Source organism: Corvus cornix, chromosome 11, assembly GCF_000738735.6.
Source record: "Corvus cornix cornix isolate S_Up_H32 chromosome 11, ASM73873v5, whole genome shotgun sequence".
Taxonomy (NCBI): domain Eukaryota; kingdom Metazoa; phylum Chordata; class Aves; order Passeriformes; family Corvidae; genus Corvus; species Corvus cornix.
In genome coordinates this window covers 7,383,011-7,401,043 of record NC_046341.1, presented here as the reverse complement: position 1 = coordinate 7,401,043, position 18,033 = coordinate 7,383,011, and the positions used below count along the sequence as shown (strand labels likewise).

General features: G+C 50.7%; 1 protein-coding gene across 6 annotated transcripts in view; it reads left to right on the top strand.

The window, feature by feature from the left end:
• Positions 1 to 7,025: 7,025 nt before the first annotated feature.
• PLEKHG4 (pleckstrin homology and RhoGEF domain containing G4) overlaps positions 7,026 to 18,033 on the top strand; it is an 86,383-nt gene continuing 75,375 nt past the window's right edge. For all 6 annotated transcript variants that reach the window (XR_002046421.3, XM_010403426.4, XM_010403429.4 and 3 more), the window contains exon 1: positions 7,026 to 7,408. Coding sequence is in view for 5 of the 6 variants with exons in the window: in XM_010403426.4 (XP_010401728.2) it covers positions 7,406 to 7,408 (3 nt within the window). In the remaining variant the exon portion in view is untranslated. The remainder of the gene's footprint in view (positions 7,409 to 18,033) is intronic.

Below are 18,033 nucleotides of genomic sequence, written 5' to 3'. Positions count from 1 at the left end.
TGGAGGAGGGGGGTGTCTGTCTGTCATCACAACACTTACTCTGCCAAGCAGACCTGGAAAGAGGAGCAGGCCCTGGCAGCCGTGAATGAGGATGGAATTTGCAGTGGTGTGTGACCCTGTGTTCCACGACTCCCTTGTCTGTGGGAGAGGGGCCAGGGCAGGAAGGGTGTGGGTGCCCGCTGGCACGTCTAGCTCAGAGGTGAGCGTGCTGTCTCAGAGAGTACAGTAAACATGTGCTGTGGGGCTGAAGGCATGCAACATCGCTGCCAGGAGGAAAGGTAAACAGATGACTCTTCTGTGCCATTAAATACGTGGGACCTGGACAGAGATGGTTTTAGGTTGCTCTTCAGAAAAAGCTGACCTGTTCTTCTGTTCAGAGATTGTGGTGAGTTTTGAAGCAACAATCCTGAAACCACAGCTGGATTTCTAAGCCAAGAGCACTTTGTTCTCAGGGAAGGCAGGCAGTGCCTAAACTCTGGGGGAGACAGACAAGTAGCTCCTCTTAAACCATTTAAGCTCTCTTGACTCCACATTCACAGAGGTGTGTCCCTGCCTGGTTCTGTGTCCTACAGGCTCTTGGAGGGGGCAGGTTGGGATATTTTTTCCAGTATGGTCACATCCTGCCAACCAGTGCACCTACCTAGTACTCAAAGCACCAGAATGCTGAGACCCAGCACCCAAGAGGGGAGTCCACTGCAGTGGGGAAACACCTCAGGGTGTGGGTGCGCTGGGATGGTGTCTGATTCAGCAGGCTGGGTTTCCATCCAAGCTCTGCTCCCAGCTGTGCTGGCTGCATTCATGACTTCAAGGAGAAGTCTCTGGAGACTGTTGTAGAGGCATTAACCCAAGAGTGGCATGCAGTGTGGCCACTTCATAAGGCCTGGGGGCACCTCTGTGTGTCCTCTCCCTGGCCCAAAATTAAAGGAGCCCAAAGCTGCTCAGACTGAGATGGGTGTCTTGGGTGAGTGCAGAAGCAGGGCTTTGTCCTGGGGACTCTGGCAGTGATTGATGGCAGCTGAGCCAGAACCTGGGGCACTTGGGGATGCCCGGACCTAGTCTGACCAGCAAGTACTCTGCATGTATTGAGTCCAGCTGGCTTGTCTGGGAAGACACTGTGTGTCATCAAGCCATGCCTTCATATCTGGGCAGAGGCTGTAAGGCTGATAGTCCCCTTGCATTGCTTCTCTGAGGGACTGCACACTATGAACTTGGACTTAGAATCACAGAATGGTTTGGGTTGTAAGGGACCTCAGAATTCCAACCCCCCAGCCATGGTCAGGAATGCCACCCACTAGACCAGGTTGCTCAAAGCCCTGTCCAGTCTGGCCTTGAACACTTCCAGGGATGGGGCATCCACAGCTTTTCTGGGCAACCTGAGCCAGTGCCTCACCATCCTTTGAGTAAAGAATTTCTTCCTAATACCTAATCTAAATCTCTTCTCTTTTAGCTTAAAACCACTCCTCCTTGTCCTATCACTCTCTGCCTGCAGATAAACTTCTCTCTCTTTTCTTTTTGTAAGCTTCCTTTAGGTACTGGAATGGGGCTCTAAGATTTCTCCAAAGCCTTCTCTGCTGCAGGCTGAACAGTTCTAATTCTCTCAGCCTGTCTCTTCATAGAAGAGGTGCTCCAGTCCTAGGATCATCTTTGTGGCCTCCTCTGGACCTGCTCTAACAGGTCCATGTCATTCCTGAGGCTAAGGACCCCCCCCGAGACCTGGATGCAGTACTCCAAGGCAGGTTTCATGAGGGTAGAGGGGGAGAATCACCTCTCTCAATACGTCCTGCAGCCAGCCTGACATGTGAATTTAAAAAAAAAAATTATTCCTCTCTCTTCTTTCCCTTGAGGCACACATGGGTATTTGAGCCCCCCAAGTGGGACACTCCTGATTTCTGTCCCCACAAAATACCTCCTGTGAGGCTTCCTGATAGTTAACTGCAAGCCACGGTTGCACGTGGCACTGAACAACATCTTGAATTGACCTAGTAATTGAGTTGCTTCTGTTCCTTCAGATGGTGAGCGTGACCAGCTGTTATGTAGTCTCTCCTTCAGTCCTTCTGGGAAATCACACCATGATTATATTTCTGGCTTAAGAAATTTTTTTCCCTAATCAGACTGGGCCTCACAAAGAGGTTGCCACTTAGTGGTAATTACTTGCTTTAGAAGCAGAATGTCTCCTGAGGATTGCAAATAGCGGATTATCAAATTAATTAGTTAGACCAAGATGTGCTTTTGTGAAGCCGAGACCTGCTTTACTTGTGATCTGAAATAAAGGTTTTAAATGTTATTAAACTGTGTACAACCCATTCTTGTCTCCCTAGTGGGGAGAGAAAGTTAGTTCTTTCCTGAAGTGTAGTTGGTACAAAGGGCTGCTTGCAGCTCTACTTGCTGCAGCACTTGCTGCCTTTCTTTCACAAACCCTGTTTTGAGTAAAATCTATCACTGGTTTTAAGGCTTGTTCTGGATGGGGTCTAACACTGCTTCTTGGTGGCTTCCCTGTTTTTGTAGGCTGCTAAGTGGAAGGAATATAGGGTTGGAGTTGGACTTCAATGATCCTTGTGGATCCCTTCCAAGTTAGGATATTCTATGGGGGCTCATGGTGGAGAGCTCGGTGGGATGGTAACACACCTTTCCTTTCAGGGTACAGCCTAATCCATTGGATATCTGCATGGGATATCTGTGGACATGGAGCTGGTGGAGAACCCCAGCCTGGTGATGAGATGCCTGGAAGTAGATTCAGAGACATCCACTTATCAATGGGTTAGCAGGAGCCATAGATCCCGGAGTAGTGCTCTGACACAGCCCTTTCCCAGGCTCTCCGTTCCCTCGGAAGTCTCTGTGGCCATAGGAGGTTCCCTGTGTTGTGCCGAGGACTGCACCACTGATCACTCTAAGCTAACATGGAGCTCATGGAGGTATTTCCCTAAGAGCTGCTGGCCACAGTAATGTAATCATCCTGCTAACATCCATATTGCACAACTTCCCCTAGGTCAGGAGATGTCCTTATCTGGCATCTAAAACATCTGTCTTGTGTTGTTTCCAGCATAACTAAATCCTATTCATAAAAGAATTGAGCATTTCCTGATTTGCACAACTGAAAATAAGCAGAACTCTGCTAAGTGTTGGCTCAAAGGCAGAGGTCCATTCCCTGCCTCCTACCTCTGTCTGTGCTCTCTCCCAGCTCTAGGTTGTGGTACTGCTTTAGGCACTTGAGAAATACTGCAACTCCAGAAACCAGATCCAGGAAAGGAGAAAGGAAGAGAGGGGAAAGAGATGAGGGTCCAAAGTTAGAATCTCTGAAATTTTCAGAACAGTTGTACTGACCCCTCTTCCACCTCCTTTTCTTTCAACTCTGGGGAGGCCCCACAGCCTTCCTAATCTCAGTGTTTGCTGCCTTTTGCTATAATTCACCTCTGGGACAGGCTATGCTTAGCAATAGTCAGCTGCTGCTGAAGGTGGGTACCAAAGCAGCTCCCTTGGTGTAAAATTGCCCCTCAGTCCACGCAAAGGACCTGGGTCTGCTGGATGGGAAGCTGGGGCACCTAGGTCTCTGCCAGCATGGATGACAGCAGCCTTTTGCAGTGACTTCAGCAATTAAACCAACCCTGAGGAACGCGCAGGCCTCGCGCAAGAGCGAGGAGCTGCCCCTGCGAGGAGACAGAGTGACACTGTGCTGGGAACAAGCGCAGCATTGTTGTCAGCCTCAGTCAAGAGGGGCTTTTTAACACCCACTGAAGTGCTGGCTACAGCTGTCTCCCATGTGCTTGTGTGGGAAATGGACCTACAATGCAGAAGAGGGAAAGGCCACTTTGCAATTAAAAAAAAAATGGAAACTATATTAGGATCCAGCCATGAGTAAACAGCAGTGCGATGTTCCCCTTAGCGCTGTGCCATGGCACAGGAAATCACGTCACTGCCTCCGACTGGGATGGGGGTGAGCTGAACTCAGGCTCTTCAGCCTGGAAATCCATATGGGGGAAGGTGCTCCTGAGCTTTAAGTGCAGTGTAGAAAAGGGAGGAGGTGTGAGATTGGGCTCTAAGCTGCTCTTGTGTTTGACAGCCTCTATAAATGGCGCCACCGATTTCCCTGCATCTTTCTGAGTGGTGCTGGCTTGAGAGCTTGTGGAGAGCTTTCTTTTGTCATGAAAATGGGATAGGAACAAGGCTCTGAGTACCTATGTGGTGCCTTCCTCATCTGTTCATGGGGATGCTGCAAGCTCCTACACCGCTTTTCTCTTTCTGTGAGAAAAGTGTCACTTTTCTCTTTCTGGCTATCAAAGAGCTGGAATTAGGTGGCTTGACAGTGTCTTACCTGCTAACTCAGAACTAAAAGAGATGACAACCTTGTGCTCCCAGGCCTGTGCAAGCCACCTGAAGGACTGAGGAAAGCCAAAAGCTGCTCACCCTGGATCTGCTGCCAAAGGTCTGGGTGTAGGAAACTTGACTGGTTCAGTAACAGCATGGGAGCAGGTTCTCTGCTCCAACCCCTTCATCCCCATGGGCTCTGGGGATGTCCCAGCAATGGCTCTGCATTGCCCTTTGTGCTGCCTGGGGAGTACATGACTCTGTTTCAAAGGTGAGGTAGCTCTTGGCTTGTGTAGTAGCCCCTCTGAAGGAGCAGGAGCTTTGGCCTGCAACTGGAATAGCCCCAAAGAGCCCAGGCTTGGTACCCTGGCTGCTGATAGCCAGACTCTTTTGAGACTTCAGATGTCTACTTGGAGATGGGTCCCTCTGCAGACTCCAGGGTAGTTGCAGTGACCTGTTTGCTGGATAAAAATAGTTGTGTGCAAGGATGGGGCAATCACACATGGTATAATTTTTGGGGTTGTCCTGTGCAGAACAATGAATTGTATCTGATCATTGTGGGTCCCTCCTAGCTCAGGATTTCTCTATGATTCTACAATTTGGGTTAGCCCTGAGCAGCCACGGCCTCTTGAAAGGAAACCTACATGTAATACTGCAGTTGTAGAAACAGCAGGGACATTTCAATAAAACATTTGGATGTGAGAGGCATGTTGGATCTCTTCTACCTCCTTTTATTCTGTGATGGGGATACACCTCCAACAGAAATAGCCTGGTACTTCTGATAGCACAAAGCTTGTCATGGCCAGTCATGTGCGTGCTGCAGAGACATCGCTCTTGGCGCTCCCTCCTCTCTGGGAGTGGGCCAGTCCCTAGGGAAAGTCCCAGCACCTGCAGGAAGATATTGCAAAGGTTAGCCAAATGTAGCCATGCTCATTGCCTGGGAGGTGTGCTGGGGGAATAGATGAAGGGCAAAGCTGCTCTGCAAATGTAGCCTATGCAGACCTCGAAAGTTGTGGTCAGAGGCTCTGCTGGGGAAGTATGCCAGGCTCCTCATCCTCCTGATATGAACATGAGGGGGAAAGAAAGGCTCTCTTGCATCCACAGACAAGATATAAGATCTCAAATTAGTTGTTGCAGATGACAACTAGGTTGTGCCTGTGCTGGGTTGTTAATACTTGTTGAGGTGGCAGGGATGCTCTCCTTCACCCAGTTTGGCATTAGCAACTGCAGTCACCTGACATGGACACTGCCTACAGAGGCAGCGCTGCTGTGGGGAGAAGGTGACAGGCTGTTTGAGGTCATGGAGGAGCCTCTAACAGCACAGGCTGTTTGCAAGGCAAGTGCTGAATAGTGAGGCAGCTGCTCAGCTCTGGTCACTGTCACAGCCCCTTTTAGGAGGACATCTCTTTGGCTTAAGGAAAGCAAACTGCAACCCTGCAGGGACTGTCATCCAGCCTTGCTGCCAATAGGAAATGCAGCAGCACACCAAGCAGCTGGTGGATTGAATGGTTGGCTTTGGGGCTGCTCAAACTTCCAGCTGCTGGTTAAGTCTGGAAACTTGGGGCCATCATATGCATGGGGTTTTAGGACAAATTTTGGAAGTCCTGTCTGGGAGAGGAATATCTGAAGGTGGTCTTGAGCTGGACTAGCTCGCATGGCCTCTGCTGCTGGCCCTGTGGAACAGGGTTTGGGAAGGCTGTGGGACTCTGCCCCTTGAGCCAAGGCAGCAGAAGTGTTGGTAGCAGTTGCTCCAGCTTCAGCAGGAAGGTACCCTTTGCAAAACTTGACACTGAAAAGGAAGGGTCTGTGCCCAGCTCCAGGGAGGAGAGGAGATGTCCATGCAGGAGAAGGAGATGTCTTCCCTTCTGCTGTAGGTCCTCACATCCTGCCTGAGTCACCCCGTCTCTTAGGATGGATTGGTTTGTGTGACCTCTCCCACAAGTGGGGACAAACAATTTCCAGCACTGTGAACTCCTTGATGGAGGGTCAGTCCCAACCGAGGCTGCTGAGACCCTGCACTGCTCAGGCTGAGGAGGCAGTTCTGGTCCCAGGCCCTGCATCTCGTGCCCAGGGCTCTAAGGTTTTGCCTGTGTGTCACTTCCCGCCCTGCTTCCCGTTACACAAAGCCTTTGTGTCAGCAGATCCTGGGATGCCCCGCGGCACCTGCCTCTCTCCTCTCTCTCCGCCTCTGTGGCTCTGCCCTTTCCCGTTGTCACTTCTGGAGGCCGCTGCCTGCCTGTTTGGTGACCTTCCCCACTGCTCGGGCAGTATTTTGGCCCCTGGCCATCTTAAACAATTAATGGAGGGGTGGAGAAACTTGCCGTGTTAAATTACTTCCTCCTTTGGGAGGGGGTGAGGTCTCCACATCTCTCGCCCGATCCCAGTGCAGTTTGTTGCTGTTGCCTGAAGCGGTCACTGCTTTCTGTTTTCCTTCTAGAAGTCAGAAAAACAGTATTTCAGAGCGATCTCCCTGTACTTCTCGGCATTTTACTTAACCTGCAGCGGTGCCTCAGGATCTCGTGGAGTTGAGAAACTTCTCTGGACTTAGAGAAAAACAAGCCGAGAGGAGGCGAGGGGGGAGGATTTTGCTGGAAACCTCTTTGGGAAGCTGGAGACCTTCTCGGGATGCCTGCCTTATTCTCCTCTAGCAGTTCTTTAGATCTTCCCGGGCGAAGGCAGCTCCCTGCCACGACGCGTCTGCATTAAGCAGGTCTGTGCGGCGGGCCAGGCGCTCTGAGGGACGCGGACAGCAGCGATGCCGTCAGGAGCAGCCCGGGAGCGCTTCTGGCTCTGCCGGTGTCTGTAAGGTCCCCGCAGGGCTGGGGGATGCGGCACCCTGCTCTCGCTATGCCCCTCTGCCGTCTAGCGCTGGAGTTGGCTGTCAGAGAAACCTTCGAGGTCCCCTGCTCAGCCCCGGTAGTGTCATGAGTTAGATTAGTTGGAGCTGTGCTGGGGGCGGTGAGGGCTTGGATTACAGTCCAGAACTCAAAGTGCTTCGGTGGTTCACGTCGGAGGGGAGAGGAGACGCCCCGTCGCACACATGGAGGAAAAAGAGAAAAAACGCTGTCTTTGGAAGTGAGGGGGAATAAAGGAGGCCGGGAACATGGTAAGGAAATCTCTGCGAAGGGCTCTTGCCCTGGGCACGAGCAGGGCTGTGCGGGATGAAGCTGCTATCGGGGCAGCCCGCCCGGAGCCAGCGCACGGCGCTAATGCCGGGAGTGGGAAACAGCTCTTTTGGCGTTTCCCGTTACTCGAGTGGCACACTGCACTCTTGGTGCCAGTCCTGGGCGGTGGTTGCAGGGACACGGACTTCTTGTTGGCACTGACCCCTGCGAGGTGCCTATCGGGGTACAGCGGTAGAACGAGAAGCTGGGATGGGTCAGTTCCGGCAGAGCCTTGTCTTTTGTGCTGCCTGGATGCTGGGCTCTCCTCCTGCCCTCACTCTTTGCCAATCCTGCTCTGTGGCTGTGGGCATTGCCCTCTTGCAGAGCCTTTTTTCCTGCCCAGGGTGGGCATCCAGAGAATCCCTGGAGCTGGGCACAGACCCTTCCTTTTCAGTGGCAAGTTCTGCACGTGGGAATCCTTGTTTGGAGAGGGGAAAGGATGGTGAGCCCAGTGGGCAGCAGAGCACCCAGACTCCCTGGGAGTGGCTGCAGGGCCATCCCCTGCCCAGCCACACTGGCACTGCCCTGCAAACAGAGGTGCCCAGCCCTGGGCTGTCAGCGGCTGGAGGGATTGCTGGCCCTGTGGTGACATCCCACTGAACACCAGTCAGCTTTGGATGGTTTGCTCCTAGGTTCAGGCTGAGATCCATGTACCCAGCAGCCCCAAATCTCCTGGAGGTGTCCTGCTATGTCATGGGCCACTTCCCCACAGCAAAGGGAACAAAGTCCATGAGGGGGACAAACAGCTTGCGTTGCTGCTGTGCCTGGCAGTGACTCGCTCTTTCTTAAAAGTTCAGCTTCTGTGTCTGGAGAAACCTGGCTTTAATTGAAGGATGAATTGACCAACTTCTGGCTTCTGCAAGTTGAGCTAAGTTTACAGACCCATGTCTTTTTCCTTTGCCACCCTCCAGTTCCTCTGCAGAGAATCCTGTGGGGCTCTTTACCCTCACATGCCTGTCAGAGCTATGGTATACTCTCCTCTGCCATCCTTCTGTGGAGGCCTACAGGCATCTCACTTCTACTTCTCCACCCCAGTCAGAAGACCTCTTTCCCTCACTCCATGCCTAGTGTGTTCCCGGCAATTTTTGGTCTATGCAGTTTATATTATGAAGTTGAAATTGAAGGAGGGCACTGTTTGGGGTTGTGCAGGGTTGGTGCCATCCCTTGTAGTCCCATGGGCTGCATTTTGCCATATGGGCTGGAGCAGTGCTTGTGAAACTCTGCCCTGGGAGGCCTGAGGCAGAGACTAGCTGCTGCTACCCTGCTCTTTCAAGTTGGAGCTGTCTTTCTGATTCCCAAGTGCTTCGGCCCCAGTTCAGGTCCTCCTTGATGTTGTTTTAATGTGTGATGCAAAAGCTGTCAAGCCAGGGGCCTTTGTGTGGAGCAGTCCAGATGGTTGGGCATTCAAGGACCACGTATCCCTGCTGAGGAGGGATCGTGTGCCTCTCAGGTGCTGAGTGCAGCTGGAAGGAATAGGAACCAGAGGCCAAGCTGCACCAGACTCAGCAATGAGTGCAGGCCACATTGTGGACACCTCTGGTCCATGGCAGGTGTCTGTTCTCAATGTTGTGGTAGACCAAGCTGCATTTTGGGAGGTGCATTTCTGTTCACCACTAAGTTGTGATGGTAGCTCCAAGCTGTTCTGACGGACTTGAGTTTTTTGTGTCCTGGTAAATCAAGCAAACCCTGCAGGCAAAAGATTTGGATCTCAGTGAATGTGTGTCAGTCTGCTGGCTTGCAGGAGACCTTCCATGGCCTCCAGCAGTCTGCAGGACTCTTGGAGACTTGGCTCCTGATGGATGTCTGGCAAGGCACAACTGCTGGCTGCCCTGCTCTGTGTGAGACAAGTGATTCCTCTTCATGGGGTTTCAGTGTTAGAGCTGATGTGTGTATGGGTACGTAGGGTTGTGGCAGCTGGGAGATGCCCAAAGCACCAAATGGGTGAGACACATTGGGCCAAAGTAGCCCACCTCCACTAGAAGTGACTTCTGCAGCTGCAAAAATGCCGTAGTGAGAGCAAGGCAGGAGCCTGGCTGGGCTCTGTCTATCTTGCTCACCCATCATGGCTTTTGTGACTTGGGATCCATCTTCCTTCCCTGGTATTCCCAGGATTCACCTTTCCTGGTGCTTCCTGCAGAGAAACTCTGGTGGCACCTCTATGCTGGTAGGAGAGAGGATGGGTTTCAGCAGAAAATAGGGTCTTTTATCCTCCAGTTATGTCTTCTCCCAGGGTGGAAAGGAAATGAGTCTGGGAATCACAAAGAGCTTTAAGCATTGGGGATCTTCTTTCTTTATTTCTGTGCCAAAACCATGAGCAAGATGTTGGAACACAGACAAAGTCCAGAGACATAATCCTGAGCACATGGAAGCAGTTTGAAAGCACCTCCTCTGGGGTAACAAGGTTGACAACTTGCATTTTGCCTAGCCTCTTTTTAAAAGTACTGGGCAGGTGAACATGCTGTTCATTGTAACAATAAAAATAATGGCTAAATGCAAGTGACAGGCCAGCTGCATCCAGGTATCTCCACACAGGAATTGCCAAATGTATTCTAGTACCACATAGGAATGCAAGACAGCAGATGCTTACGGTGAGATAACACAGGTGTCCAAGGAGGACTCTATGCTGAATATCAGCACTAATTTTCTGAAAACCAGCATCCTGTAGCATAACCCCCTCTGGCAGTGCTGCTGGCCACCTACTCCTGTGGGCAGTTGGCTCTGAGGGTATACCTTGCTAGCAGAAGAGATCATAACATGAGAGCCTTGTCAGCATTTTGTGGCTGGTCACTTCAGACAAGATAGCCAGCATGTCTGCCTCTAAATTCTAGAGCACAGGCACAGTACTCATCCCACAGAGCCTCATTTTCTAGTTGCCTCTCAAATGTAACCCTGTCTGCAACCAATCTTTGTAAAACCTGAACCATCCTACAGGCTGTGCACAGCCTTAACCTGAGCATTGGTGCTGAGTGTGGGTGGAAGTCACATCACAGGGGCTAGAGGCTTCTTTAGCACTCAAGTGTGGAAAAAATCTCTGTTGAAACAATCAAGGTGTCTTCTGCAGAAAGTATAAACTGAACCCACCTGTAGGCACTCGTACCAGAGCACTTTTTGTTCCTGTTCTTGGCTGTCTATGCATGATGGAACCCCCTGTTCCAGTCCTGCAGAGATCAATGTAGCCAAGGTCTGAAAAAGTGAGTAGTAGCATCGGGACCAGGTATGTTGCTGACTGAAGAGCAGTAAAAAGCAAGGAGAGCTTGCCAGGGTAAAGCTGCCCACTTCTGGCCATGGGATGCTCTGTGGTTTTTGCACCACTCATAGCTGGTTTGCAGCTCAGAGAAGTGAGTGGACATGCCCTTGTTGATTCTGAAGGTTAGACCATGCTAATACCTCTCTGCCACACCAAGTGCTTTATCTCTGTTGGCTGGCTTAGTCTTTCATTAAAATATTACCAAAAAAGGGGGCCTTTCTTGTGGTAAGTGCTGGTTTCATACGTATCCTATTTTTTGCATCACTGGACACCAAGCTGAAACTTCCAAGATCAAAGCAGCACAGAATAAATCTGAAAGTCTTTCTGTCTGCTCAGATTTGCCATCCTGCTATCTGCCTGGGAAGCCCAGGATGAACCCTTGCCTCAGCTGGTGCAACCAGCCACTCATTTGAATGGAATCAAATGGCTCAGCTAAAGAGAAGACTTGCATGTGCTCCTCCTGGACACTGGTGGATGTGGTAATCTCTGTGGGGCATTATGGTCACCTGCAACGGGGCACACTGCTGTGGCCGGGTGGTGGTTTGCATGCTGTAGAGAAGGAAAGCTGCTGGAGTTCTGGTGACCTTAGCTAGGTGTCCACCTTGAGCTTTGCAGCCTGTGTTAGGTGTGGCAGAGGCTTTCTGAGCAGGTTCCTTCAGGAGGCCTTCCCTGAGGCCGCTTGTCAGATCTCAGTGCCTCCCAACAAAACCCCAGCGTTGCTGAGCCTTGAACATGGTTAAAGGGTTATTTGCTGTCTGTTGTCATCTTGCTGAATACATTTACCTTTTGAACAAGGTCCCTCTCATGCTCAGGAGGCTGGTATGCAGACCCGTTAATGGATCAAGGGGAAAAATGCCTGTGGATGTATTCTCCTTTGTGTTTGGGCTTATAACCACCCACGTTTTGGCATACGTCCCTTCTGTGCACAAAGATCTTTTAGAAATTGCTAGTTAAATCTCCACCCTCCTTTGATATGTATGGAAATAATGGGACACGTGAGACTGTTTTCTGTTTGGAAAAAAAAAAATCTATAAAGGGAGTAGCTTTAAAAGCCTGTGTTCACCCCTTTCTAACTCGGGAGTTTAATGAAAGAAATGCCCTGAATTTATGACTGATTTACTTAGCTTTCTGGGAAGCATGCATTTAGTGCTGTATCCAAATATAGGGGAAGTGTTTTCATCTGAATCTGTCCCAGGTTTGCTGCTTAGGGGCAGGAGGAGAACTTGAGCACACATGTGTCTGTTCCCCAGTGAGCTCAGAGAGTCTTGGAACAAATCTTGGTCCCTCTGACCAGGAACACTTCTCCCTTCTTCAGCACAGACTGATGCTTCTTGGAGTGGCCATGGCTGAGCTGGCATAGCCATGGATATCTCTGAGCTGCCTGCTCTGTCCTTCTGGCTCATCCTTCCTCACAGCCTCTTCCTAAGATGCATCTGATCACTGCTGCTGGATGCTTTCTCCTGTCAATGGTGTGCAGGGATGTGCTCCTCCAAGGAAGGTCCTTCTGCACTTACTGTTTTCTCATGCACTCAGCCATCCCCTCCTGGAATTGCATCTCTGCTTCAGAGCAGTTTCTGTCCCTCTCTGACATAGCAGGACTTGTATTTCATGAGCACATGGTAACACAATGTGTTTAAGGCCAAAAGGAACTATGGCTCATCTGTTATGGGATATTGGGACCATAGAGTGTTACCTAGCTCCCATATGGAGTCTGGGAGCTCTTTAACTAAAACTGGATCATTTTTCTGTGGCATCCACCCTCAATTATGGAGGTTGCAAAACATGGAGAATCCACCAGCCCCTATGGGAATCTGTCCAGCAGCTCGTGCACCTTGCAAAGGGAAGGGGTGAGATCTGAACGTGAGTCCAGAATGTATGTATGCAACACTGGCACAGAACGAATAATCTAAATACTGACCCCATGAAGATCGTTTTTGGCACTCATCAGCTGGCCTGATGAAGGATTATCATTTTCTTTTTGAGCACAGGCGGCTGCCCATCTGCTGTAAGATGCCCCCAGATGGGTGTCTGAACACAAGGGGTTGGCTGTGGCCTAATACCTCTGACTAAAAGGTGTTAAAATGAGCTGATCTGTTTGGTGAAGAATTTACTTAGTGTATTTTATAGCTGGCTGGTATAAAGAAATCTCTCATCTGCCTGGAGTGCCCTATTAGTTGGTACCCATTAGACAGAAATGAGAAAGGGCACAACATGCTGCTGCTTGGGTTGGTTTGCCAGATGGATGCCAATGCCTGAAGTTGAGAGCAGAGCAAATGCTGTCACTAATAATACAGTGAATGAGCTCAAGCAATTTCTTTTGTTGGATAGCAGAGAGAAAGGTTTTTAGTGCACTTGCAGAAAGAGCCCTATAAAGAAAGGGAGTCAGCTGCAATGTCTCAGGACTTGTCTTGTATAGAAGTGGCCTGTGAAATTCTTGGCTCTGTCTGTGATATCTAACAGGATTTAGCAAGCCTTGTCTGAGCCTGTTGTAGGAAAATGACATTTGGAATGTGGAGGTCCTTGGCTGGACTGTGGCATATGGTGCCACGGCCAGAGTGTCGGTGCCCAAGGCAGGGCAGCCTGTGCAGTCTGGCAGTGGGAGTGAAGAGGCGAGCTCCAGGCAGTCTTGAGGAGGTGGGAAGGTGCACATGGCTAACAACGGGCAGTCAAACTGTGGCTGCCAGTGCTCAGGCTCTTCCAGCATGAGTCTGTTGCTGGGAAGGTTGTTCTAAAAGTACCCAAAGCTTTGTATCACATGGAGTACAACCTGGTTAATTAATTGCATTATTAGAGCTATGCCAGTGATATTTAAAAAAAAAAAAAAAATAAAAAAAAATCTGTGCTTAGACAGTTATTTCAGATTAAGGACTTAATCCCTTGATTAAACTAAAACAGATTAAGCTGGTGTCCAGCTGTAGGATGATGTTTTAAACACAACTCTTCTCATCCACTTGCAGGGCCTTGCTTCAGCTGGAAGATGTCTGTTTAAGGACAGGGCTTTGATCTGTTCACTCAGCTGCCCTTTAAACACCTATATCATCTCCTTGATCTATTTCTAATAGAAAGTAACTGGTCTTTGAGAGCAGGGCTCATGTGTTGCTATGGATAAGACCTACCTCCTGCTCAGTACATTGAGAACTCATTCGGGAGCAAGATATGTCCCTGTGAGGAAATGCTTATCTCCATTTCCCAGTTCTTCTTCTCTCTGACTAAAAGACAACTTTTTTGGATTGTGGGTCACTCCCACTTTGGCCCCTTTAATCTTCAGCAGTTGTCAGCAGCTCTTCTGATGTGTTGGATGTTGCACAGACAAAGGAGAAAGTTACAAGCTCTCTTCCAGAAAAGCTGGAGTACAAAAACCTGAAGGGCAGAGGGGAGTAAGGTGAATTAGGGGGAAGGTGCTGTATTAGACCCAAGTAAATAGGGGTCTTGTGAGCTGGGGAGCAGGCTCAGGTGACCGGTCATGTTCCATATGATAATGCCTGTGTTGGGCCACCTGCAGTGTGGTGCAGAGCTAGGGATGTACCTGAACTAGGCTACCTCTGCTGCCTGCTATTCCCTGCCTTTTGCTCCAGTGTAAGGATGGCATTGCTGTAGCTGTGCACTCCAAAGCTCAAAGCTCACAGGAGGTCATGCTTCACTTTCAAATCAACCTGGGGCGTCCCTCTTGAGTGAAAACAAACCAAGCCTGAGCTTGGGGAGATCACCCAGCTTTGGGCCTGCCTTTCCCCAGCTGCGCACGCCCAGACCTACAGCATGCGCAGAACAGGGACCTCGGAGCTGAAAAGCAAATACATCATTTTCCCCTTTGTTTAATTAAATGAAAGATCATGAGTTAATCGCTTCCAAGCGCTTGTTTTCCTGCAGTGCCTGGAATGATAATCCTGTGTGCTGCCCAGTAGGAGCTGCTTTGGCTGCCGCAACCGCGTCAACACGGAGTAGGGCTGGGAGAACAGAGGGAGGCATCTGGAAATGATTCTCTCAGCTCTGTCTGCAGAGCACCACTCCCTGTAAAGCTGTAGGAGCTGGTTCATCCACAGGCTGTGGAGCAGTCCTGCCTGCCCCAGTGACAGGGGAGCTGAGCTAGGCTACAGCCATGCCCCCTCTGCAAGGGATGCCATGGCAGCATGCAGAAAGCAGCTTGCTTTTGGAGGTACAGCCCTTCAGCAAAGCTGGCCTGGGTGAGGCTGTAAACACTTGCCTCCCAAGTGGAACTGGGTGCTGTGCTTTTCTCCCTGGAAAGCCTAAAACAATAGCCCAAAGAGCAGGTAGAGCTGTTCTTGGTTATCTCACAGGAAGGTGGTGTAATTACAGGAGTGGGAATGCCTACCTTTACAGCTACACCACTTAATAATACATTATTTTATCCAGAGGAAGGCAGGGTGCCGAAGGCAAGCGCCCTCTTTCAGCCTCCCCCTGAGCCTCAGAGCGAGCAGCAGAGGGGGGAGCTGGCACTTGCTCTGGGAAGATTTTTCTCTCTTGAACTCATTGCCGCTGTGATTAGAACAGCTCAGGAAATGGGGCTGGGAGGGTTCTCCTCTCTGCAGCAATGGAGTGGGAAATCTCAAATTTTGTCAGAAAAAACAAGCCTTGTTTTTAGCCAAAGACCTTTCTGAACACAGAAATGTCTCTTTTATTTAAAGGCAAAGCAGCCTGTCTTTCGGCTTTGTGTCAGAAAGTGGAAAGGCTTCATGGAAAGCCCAGAGGTCTGTTTTTACTGGAAATGAGGTTTCTCACATCAGCTGAGAGCTGAGCAGCCCCAGCCAAGCAGTGCAGCACAGCAGCCTTTGCTGGCGGCAGGACCAGCTAACCCAGCCCTGCTCAGTGCCTGCTGTGAGCTCCTTTTTTCCCCCCCAGTCCCAAAGCTGGCTGGGAGCCATGGGCAGGTGCTGTGTTGTGCTGCTTGGAGCTCTGCCTCTCCCCAATTTTGCTGTTATTTCTACTTTCCAGTCTGGGGTGTGGGAGGGTTGGGTCATTTCTTCCCCTCACCTTTGCACACTCTGGTCTCTCCTGTCCTGCCTTTGCACTGTGTCTTGGCACCTGGGCAAGAGGGGAGAAAGTGGGTGCGTGCAGGACTTGGCCAGGCTCCTGGCAGCCGGCAGAAGAAGGGCAAAGTTGCGGGAGCTCCTGGCAAGGCCTCCCTGCTGAGCGGGAGCTGAGACGCTGGATGACTCAGAGCTGGGTGTACCACGGGCACCACTCGCTGCGCTCGCAGCCTCGCCGGGCTCTGCTCCACTGCCCAGCTATGCTCCTTGCTCTGCCAAGCCACGGCAGGCTCTGGATTTAACTGGGGCACTTTGGGACATGTAGTTTCATTCTTTGGCAGCTCAAATGAGGGTGTAGGTTTTTGAGTGCAGAGCTGTAGGTTCTTTAGCTATATTTCTGTTGCAAGATGAATCCTCAGCGTGCTACATGGGCCAGTCCAGCCTGCTGGAAAGGAGCGTTGTCTGCCATAAGTCATGGGTTAGTCAAACTGTTAGTCTGGCCTCACCAAAACAATCTTTTTTAGTAGTCTGCAGACAGCATCTGTGCTGTCAGCAGGGAAGATCTGTGCCTCTTCATGTTCATCTTGACCAAGACTCAATACTTTGGAGGCAAAATGAGCAAAGTGCTTGGGTGAGTTGTAGGGAAAATGCTGCCAAGGCCTGTGGTCCCAGGTGGGTCCAGTGGCATTGCAGCCCTCCCCTGCACTGACTTATATTTTCCTGAGCCACTTGGGTTGCTGTCTCCTGCTTGAAGAGCACAGGTATTCTGATGCTGTGTGAAGTGTGTGTGTAGCCCTGGGGATGATCTCTCTGCTCCCCAGGCAGGCTGACTTCTTGTTCTCCAAGCTTGTAGGAGGTTCTCCAGGGCTCAGACTTAATTGGTAAGCAGTAGGTCCCAAAGAGGAAGAAGTTCAGTCCTGCTTCAGAAAGAAATGTAGAATGACAGGAGTTCCCAGTGGCTGGTGCTGCTATGTTGCTCTCTTCATGCCCACAAAGGTAGGCAGAAAATTCAGTGAGTGCACCTAGAAAAGCCCAAGAAGCTCTAGATGCCTCATGACAGGCTCCTCTCCCATCCTGCAGTGTCTGCTTGCACCAGGAGAAGTAGAAGGGTTGCAACAGCTGCTGGGCTCCTCTTCTGCCCAGGCACTTGCAGCCTCATTTCTGATTGACTCCTGGTTCTTGGTGCAGTTTGTGATGGAGTGGGACTCTAAGGGCTGAGCAGCAGAACTTTGCCACAGCAGTCTCTATTGTTCTACTTGTCACAGCATCTGTGACTCCTGTGATATGCAGGGGAGGGAGGGCAGTCCACCCACCCCAGTGTTCGGTTGGGTCACCGCAACAAGACCCAAGCCCTCTGCCAGCTGTGAAGTTCTCCTGGGTTCTCACTGCTCCTCTGGCCTCCTGGGGGGGACCATGCTAGGTTGTTCCTGTCACACAGCTCAGCCCGTGGAGCCCATCCCATCCCCATGTGGTGCTTTCCTCTTCCCTCCCTGTGCTCCAGCCCCTGCACCAGCAGCTGGCTCCCAGCTGAGCAGCAGTGAAAGCCAGTTTGGCCGGACGTGACCTTAACCTGGGCTTTATTTAGCGCCTTGATTTATAGAGGAGTTATTTTAAAAGCATGTTTCTCTTTTGGGAGGTGTGGTGGCAGTGAGCTGGAGTTTATAGGTCCTCCCATGCTATTGACAAAGAATCATTTGAATCCCAAGGCTCCTTTTGCTTGGGGAGATGCTCTCTGGCTTGCTTGGAAAGTGCTCCTGTTGGCGTTTGTGCCCAGTGGCTGAAAAGGAGCACATGTCCAGGACCTTTCCTGTGAGAGGGATGTGGCAACAGTGTTGGAGGCAGGGAAACTTGAAATTTGCAGTCCCTGAAGGAGGCCGTTTTTTCAGGAAACTCCTGTGCCAGGCTCTGCCAGCTCTTGGGGGCCACTGTGGGGTGGTTGTAGTGGAAGGGTGCTGGGGCAGGAGTGCCCCCTCTTGTGGATCTTTGTTAGGTTTAGCTAATTCTCCTGCTCTCCAGATGCTGTTCACTCATCCTGGGTCACAGAAGTTTCTCCTCGTGCCTGCTGGAGGTTACATCACCTGTTTGAGATAAGGGATGGAACCTCTGAACAAGTTGCCCAGAGACTGTGGAGTCTCCTTCTCTAGAGATATTCAAAAGCTGTCTGGAGTGACATGCTCTAGGGGAGCCTGCAGGGGTCTAGGGGGCTCCTAGCATGGTCTAGGGGACCCTGGAGCAGGGAGGTTGGACTACATGACCTCCAGTGGTCCCTTCCAACCTTACTCATTCTATGATTCCATGATGTTGTTTGTAGGTGAGATGGGCTCTAGACTTCAGG